Source organism: Chrysoperla carnea, chromosome 4 (assembly GCF_905475395.1).
Source record: "Chrysoperla carnea chromosome 4, inChrCarn1.1, whole genome shotgun sequence".
Lineage (NCBI taxonomy): Eukaryota > Metazoa > Arthropoda > Insecta > Neuroptera > Chrysopidae > Chrysoperla > Chrysoperla carnea.
In genome coordinates this window covers 10,490,039-10,497,993 of record NC_058340.1, presented here as the reverse complement: position 1 = coordinate 10,497,993, position 7,955 = coordinate 10,490,039, and the positions used below count along the sequence as shown (strand labels likewise).

The 7,955-nt window shown below is 29.5% G+C and overlaps 1 protein-coding gene across 2 annotated transcripts; it reads right to left on the bottom strand.

Annotated features, from left to right (window-relative positions):
• Window positions 1-4,982: 4,982 nt before the first annotated feature.
• LOC123298260 lies at window positions 4,983-7,579 on the bottom strand. 2 transcript variants are annotated; one of them, XM_044880217.1, is made up of 2 exons: window positions 7,476-7,579; window positions 4,983-6,767 (listed from the first exon to the last, which is right to left on the bottom strand). In XM_044880217.1, exon 2 carries the CDS (start codon window positions 6,749-6,751, stop codon window positions 5,045-5,047), a length of 1,707 nt encoding a protein of 568 aa, XP_044736152.1. In that variant the 5' UTR covers window positions 6,752-6,767; window positions 7,476-7,579; the 3' UTR covers window positions 4,983-5,044. The 2 variants fall into 2 exon arrangements, with proteins under 2 accessions (XP_044736152.1, XP_044736153.1); XM_044880218.1 differs by having other exon boundaries at window positions 4,983-6,769; window positions 7,484-7,568.
• Window positions 7,580-7,955: the final 376 nt, after the last annotated feature.

Here is a 7,955-nt window from a genome sequence, read left to right as displayed (position 1 = left end):
CAAGTGATATTTTAATGGCTGGGAGTGAAACAGACTTCTTTTTGATCAAAATAGGAAACCTGTAAATAAATGAATAGCAAAATCAAAATTTTTTCTTTGAAACTCTGTTATAGCATTCTATATGCACATAAACAAATCATAAGATTTAAAAAAATGGAGACCAAATTAAAGTAACTACACTTACACCATTAACCTGTTATTCATTTAGAAGGAACGACCTTATCATCAGAATTGCTCGAAGGTAATAAAAAAACTTTTGAACATGGGAAATAGCAAGTCACTCAAGTTTAAGGTGTTGGCAGTGAATTTCCTGAAAAAACCTTCCCGCTCGTACTCATACAAATAAACAACAAATGATGAAGGCTTTCGACTTACGGTTACAAAGAGTGCAAACGGCAACCAAATTAATAACATAACATAACATAACATTGCTCTTCCCTTAGAAATTTTGATATGGCACCCCCTTAGGGCTAGCTACGCCACTGAAATACCTATAAATTTTTCAAGTTAACAGTTTCTGAATTAGACAAGCATGAATGTAATTTGTAGAAATTTTACGTGGGATATTCTTTCCAAATATACTGTATACGCTTATAATACGCCGCACACTTTTCACGGTACACCCTGATTTATTACTGCCTTTATTATTATTCTTTTATTTTAAGCGACATAAACGAACCATTAAAGCCATTTACGGATTTTCATCTGTCGAATAATTTTTAATGTGTTTTTTTGTTTTCTTTTTGCGTTGCAATTGGATTGTTGTGTTTATATATTGAAGTGGATAGAGAGTGGAAATATTTTCATAAGTAGGAGTTATTAAAGGGGGGTTAAATTTGTTTTATCTTTGAACGGAAAAATTATATTTTTATTTAAATTTATTATTGTTATTTTTTTGCATATTTATTCTATGAATACTTTTACTGTATATATCGGTAGGTACACTCACTGTCAGAAAAAGTGCCACAGTTAAAACATTCTAAGCGTACGCATCATATGTTATGTTATAATAGTAACACTTAGAATGTTTTAAAACGAGCATTTTTTGTGACATTGAGTATACGTTGTGTTTAAGAAACGTAAAACAAAAAATAATTAAATAATTTTTTAATGGTTATAAAATTAAGTTTATGATTGTAAAATTGTTTTTATTACTTAATTTGAGTAATCAAACTAATTTCCGAATTTACAGGATCAGATCTAACAATTTGTAAACGTGGATATGCGAGAGTTATATATAAGATTTAATTGCATTGTTATTGCAACAAATAAAATATTTTAATCAATCATATTGGTAATTACTATTAAGTTATTCATCCTGAGTAATACTACTTCTTCACCGAAATGAGTATTTTAATTTAAAAAATAATAAATACCTATCTAAGAGATATACTGCATTTTCGATTTTATGTATATCTATGAAAACCACATAAATTAACACATAATAAGTGAAAACAAACAATTGACTGACTAAATTGTTGAAATGTCATGTATTGATTATGCAATTATTTGTTTTTTTTTTAGGTAAGTAAAGAAAGATTGCCACTCTTACACACAAAGTAATAAAAGTATATTTCCTACCTGTTCTTCAATGGATATCGTGTATACATATGTGCTTGAATACACAAACACATATATAATATACTAGCTGACCCGGCAAACGTTGTTTTTCTATGTATATTATTTCTAAAACGGTTAAAAAGATGGGTCCTACGAACCGAAGACCCAATTGATCTATTTTGCTCATTTACGAACCAGACCTCACTTTTTAGATGCACACTATAAAAATTTCAGCTTGATACTTCTTTTTGTTTTTAAATTGTCGTGATCACAGACGAACAGACAGACAGATGGACAACCGGAAACTTCGTATACCTTGATATATTTCATATACACATGGTATAAAAGTCTGGTAACAGTGAGCCACGCAAATAATACTGTGTTCTAAAATGGAATCATTTTTAATCATATTTTCCCCAAAAATATAGATTTATGCCCTGTATCGAAGGTCAACGAGGGGGGGGACGAGGTTATTTTGTATGACTTTATGATACATCACTGTTGTTCATGAGTTTTTTTTTATTCCTAATATATATCTATCTACTTGTTTAATTATTTTGTGTATATATTTATTATTTATTATTTTAATAATTAAACCAACCATAAAATTTATTCTTGATTTTTATATTCAAACTACATTTATAAACAAACATACAATCATATTGATAAGGAGGGAGTGAAATTCCCAAATGTATGATGGTTCACAATTTAAAAAAAAAAAGAGAATAAAATAAAAGTATAAGGAAGGGTGATCCTCCAATATGACCGAGTTAGATTAATGTATTAGTTGTGAAATATGTACCGTTATTGTTATAGACAAAGAAGTTGGCTGCCTGTATAGCTACATAAATAAGCAAATTCAAAATATTTTACGAAACGAAAACTTTTTGTTACCCTTTTACCGAAAAAATAGCAAACCTATCGAGCATTCAGAGGTTTCGTGAATGAATCTTAGGACCAATATTCTAAGATATGGTACGTAAATGAGCTCCTGCATCGACGTGGAGTATTTTCTCTCACAGGACAAATAAGTTCCCTACTGATTCCACAAATGTTACATAATGCTAGCAGGAAAATCAAGTTACCCTTACAATCGTATCATGTTTCCCTCTTTGGGAGTTTGAAGAAAGGAGAATTAATTGTCTTACAACTTAAAAATTTATTATACAGGCGAATTGCCTGGTTTCGAGGTCCTAAATCTACACATTTGTAATCGAATAAAAGGCTCACACAACTGCGCTACTGTCTTGTATAACGATTCATACTAAATATATTCTTATTGAAATAGTTTTTATTTTTGACGAAAAACTTTAACAATTCAAGTATAAATACTGCGAAACGTCAAAATTTTCGTCTCTTTAAATATGTCTCTACAACTTGTCTTTTGTAGACGAAGAAAACGAACTTTATTTTTGAACATAATGAATCTATGCGGACTTTCCATTTAATGCTATTGTTAAATGTGATACCCATTAATTTTATTTTGTTTGATAAGTTTGTTATTATTATTTTTATGCAATGTACAACTAAATTAAGAGATCTTCGTCAAGTTATAGTTTGTAATTTTGAGAATTTATTCATTAATATCAATCAAAATATAATTAGTATCCATTAAATTACTCCTCTACCCAAAAGGAAGATCATATTTGTTGTTACCTAGCTACTTTTATCGGTGCCAATTAACTTTTATGTTAGAAAAATGTTGGAAAATAAAACGCGACAAAGGCGAAGATTATTAAATTCAAAGAGGCCTATGTTTAAATCGATTTATTGGGCTAGAAACAACGGAAAAATATCCATACACATATAAAATAATTGCTAAAATCATGACATTCGTTTTTGGTTGGCTATATTCGGATAAAAAGAATAATTTTATCATGATTAGTATTGGATCAAATAACGAAAGTCGAGAAAAAATAAAAGATGTACAAAATACAATAAAACAATTTATTTTCTAATTAATTTTCTATTTTCTACTTGATGAAAACAAAATAGTAATAATGTTAATCCAACAAACAAGAACAAAATGTTGATATGTATAGATATACTATTCAACAACAAAAAATTAAGAAATGCAAGAAGTGTGTGTGTGAATCTTGTAAATGTTTTCTAGAAACGTTCCCAAAGGATATGCTCGTAAACACGTATACTGTGATTAGGCTACTAGAAAATGACTATCTTTGTATATTGAAGAATTCATGTGTATTTTCTATATCTTCTTTTTTTTTGTGATTAACAGGTAACATAAACAGTATTCAGCAATAGTAAATGTTGATAATAATATTACTGAAATAAAATTGTTTGTTTGTTTGAGGGTTACTAAACAGTGTTTAGGATCTATTGTCACAATCCCATGTTGATAATTTATTTTTTATTTTTAGTTATTAACACAAAAACATTTAAAAAGATTACCAACATATACTATCATCTAAGACAATTTCTTGTTTTTGTGTGTGGGATATTTTTGGTACACTGTGATACATCCCCAATTGAAAACTGAAGAAAGAATTTGATTCGACTTCCGCTCGTTTTCTGCGAATTTAATATGATTTGAATCAGAACACCGGATCCCACCCTGGCAAGGAATTTTATACGTCATTGAAGCAGTTTCTGATTAAAGTATAGTACGTGGATTACTGCGCGTTGCCCGGTAGTTTTTGAGTTAAAAAGACACAAATTTTATCATTAATATAAGAACCGTTTAAAATGTATCCACACAAATACCAATGTGAATGCTCTATTAATGTACTTTATTTTGTTAACTACGATAAACACCAATAGATATCTGGAAGAGTCGCATTTTGTAGTTTGTATCAGTTTTTCTTGAAAACACGGATAATGCGAAATTTGCTAAAAATGAAACCTAGCTAGATTGATTTTTCGCCCCAAAAACCCCTGCATATTGATTTCCATGAAAATCGTTTGAGTCGTTTCCGAGATTGCTGATTTTGGTAACCCATACCATTTTTGCCCTAAATTTCTCACTATGTAATAATTTAGGCTTGTATTGTATTTAACATAAAAAAAAACTTATAAATTGCTAGATCCAGTTCAGTTATATGCCCCAAGTATATCAGTTTTTGTATCATAGTTCATTAGTCGAATTTGTTGCAAATGACCTCTAGTATAAGTCCCTGCAATTGGCCAACGAATTACCAAATAGAGAGTATTCTATATATAGAGGAACAGGCTATAAAAATGCAAAAAATCAAGGTATGGAAGAATTTTACACAATACAAATCGATAGTTGAAGTAGTTTATTCAGAAAGGCAAAGTTGGTGGACCCAGTTCCCGCTCTAATATTTTGATAGTAACGAACTTTTCTTTATGAATAGATAGTATTGATGTAATTTTAAAATGTAGTGCTTAATTAACAGTCCATATTCTATGGTATATCAATAAAAAAATAATATAAAAAGTAAAATTGAAAAAAAGGATATTTAATCATAAATTTTTATATAAATATAAATAAGACACGGAATTATTATCCACAAATTAATTCCCATTCACTTTCTCGTAGCATTTCCTGTGTTGGTAACCCTAATCTGATAAACACACTGCGTTTTTGTGGATCCTTTTCGTAAGGATCGCCAACATATAAATAGTCTTTATTATGTGCACTTTGTATGTTTATATAACTTCCATTACTAGATGCTGTTATATTCCACAAATTCCAAAATCGTTTAGTGTGTCGAGTAAAGACTGGGCGAGTTATATCATCAACAAATCTTGAGCCAGGATATAAATACTCTTTAGAACCAAGATTTTTTATAAAATAAGAAGTAGAACCAGGTTTGTTGCTTACAAATTTCCATTGATTTTGTGTATCCGTTGTTTCTTGTGTCGCAAATACCGTATGACTATCTACACTAGATTTATTACAACCAAATTCACCACATGCGGATAAATATTGACCCCATTTGTGGTTCTTCAATTTACATTTATCACCAAGAAAAATCAACTTTTGTATCCAATCAGGTATGTTTCTTTTTAAATTTTCAAATACTTCTTTATATTTTTCTTCAATATTAGAATAATTTGGTAGTTCCATGTAATTTTTAAGATAAAATGCAAATTTTGTTATTAAATTATTGGTATTTAAAGAATTTTGCTTAGCCATTTCCTCGAATACAGTTGAATATAACATGACACCTGTTTCAATAAACGGAAAAGATCTTGGCACACATTCGATAATCATATCAAAATTACTACCTTTTTTATTTAATACTCTGCGTACAGAAGGAATTATAATATTCAGAAAATAATTCTCGATTTTATTTAATTTGCCGTCCATCTCATGTAAATTTGAAGGTATATCTAGATAATTACTAGGTATTTCCTGATAATTTTTTATAGAACCACAGTAAAAAACAATTATATGTTCCCATAATTCTTGAAGCTTATTGAAATAAAATGATTCAATTTGTGTAGAATGTATTTTTAAACCGATTTGTATAAGCATTGCTGCACATAAAACGTTTTCAATATCCGTGTTGCAAATGATCTGCGATCCATTCACAACCGATGCGGTCATAATTAATATATTATGTTCTATGTTAGATATTTCTGGCTTTGAATTAATAAAGTTCAACATTTCTTTAAAATGAGTACCATTTTGAAACTTATAAGCGTGTTCTATTACTTGAGATACTGAAGTTGGATTCAAATCTTTAAAATGTCCAATAGCTTCTTGCTTTTTGTCAAGTATTATTTCCAAAAGGCATAAAGTCATTTGGGTTCTTTTTAATTTCTTTAACATGTAGTGATTCATCACTTCTTGGTATAAATAATTATAAGCTGAATCTTTAATATTTTGTGCTGCTCGTTTTTCAATAAAATTTAGAATTTTTTCGAAATTTTTTAATTCATCATTACTATAACTATAAGATTCTTTGATAATCTGACTTATTGGCATGTATTTGAAGTTGCTACATTGTTGAGTAACGCTTTTTGAGTTTCTGAATACTATTTCCCGAATGCATAACTTTCTTTTGGTTGTATCTAAATATTGTGTTGAATAATTTTGAAAACTTTCTGTCGAAATATTTGCTGGTATATATGATTTTGCTTCAGGACCAACTTGAGGAACATTAGTAAATCCAGCAGTCAAAATCATTTGACTGAGTACAATCTGCACGATCAGTAAGAACTTTACTTTGTAATTGTCAAGAAGTTTCTTGCGTGTACTCATTCTCTTACACGTGTGTCTGCAACAAAAGAATAATTTAAAATTCGAGTTTTGTACCCTCGGAATGAGAGTCTCATTAAATCTCGTGTCTGCGCCGTGCGTTATTTTAGGTCAAAGGTCACAAAAATCAGTTTTTCGCGATTGTCTCGGTTTCTATAGCTCCAATGATTGACATTTGTTAAGAAAATTGTAGAGCACAACATTAGCGGTAAGTTTTGTTTAAAAAAATCGTGTATTTATAATAGGACTGTGTATGTAACACATAACTGATATTTACATGTAATGCATACAGTGTAATACTATAACATTCTTGCTTAATTTGTGCCCTAGCGGGTAAGCAACAAATGTTTCAAGCAAAAATTATTGATTTTCTTATAAAGAACATTTAAACTTTTGTTTTATCTCTAACGGTTTACTAGATGGAATCTACGGACTCAAAACCCAATTGACATATATTTTTCCTTTACGAACTTAACCTGACTATTTACGTCTTAATCATGCTGTAAATTTCACCTTGATATCTCTTTATTTTTGACTTATCGTCTCTATATACGGGCAGACAGACAGACATGCAACCGAAAATTAAGTGGTTTTGTGAACACCTATAACAAAATTTTGTTCATAGCACATTTATTTTTAAGCGACTCAAATTTGGGACTAAACTTAGTATACCTCGTTATATTTCATACATGCATGGTATAAAAATTATCTTAAATGCATAACTTACCTTCTAATTCTTTAGAAAAACAAAAACCAACCAATTAAATTAGTGAAGTATATGTTTGATGAAATATATAGTAAAAACCTTGAAATCTTAACTTATTTTATAACTGTGCTCAAAATAAATTTAGCAGCACTTTATATATTATAATGCTAAACTCATAGACGTATATACGGGTCGTGACGGGTCAGGATACAATTTTTTATACAGTTTTTAAAATATTACAATTTTATTGAATACACTTATTTGCAAAATAATTAATCTAGGATTAGTGTCACATTTTGCCTTGTTGGTTGGAAAAGATGATATAACTAGCAAAACTAAACCTGTACAACCAATATAACCTAACCTAAGCGTGGTTTCCTTTCTGTTTCCAGTGAAGATTTTGGGTACCCATTAGCAACAAAAAAATAATTCTCAAATAAATCTGTACTGTTACTCGCCTCTTGTTTTTCACGTTTCTACCCCTTTTCAAAAATGTGACTA

Coding starts and splice junctions, on each gene's coding strand:
- LOC123298260 (XM_044880217.1), bottom strand. CDS start 6,751: ATGAGTACACGCAAGAAACTTCTTGACAATTACAAAGTAAAGTTCTTA.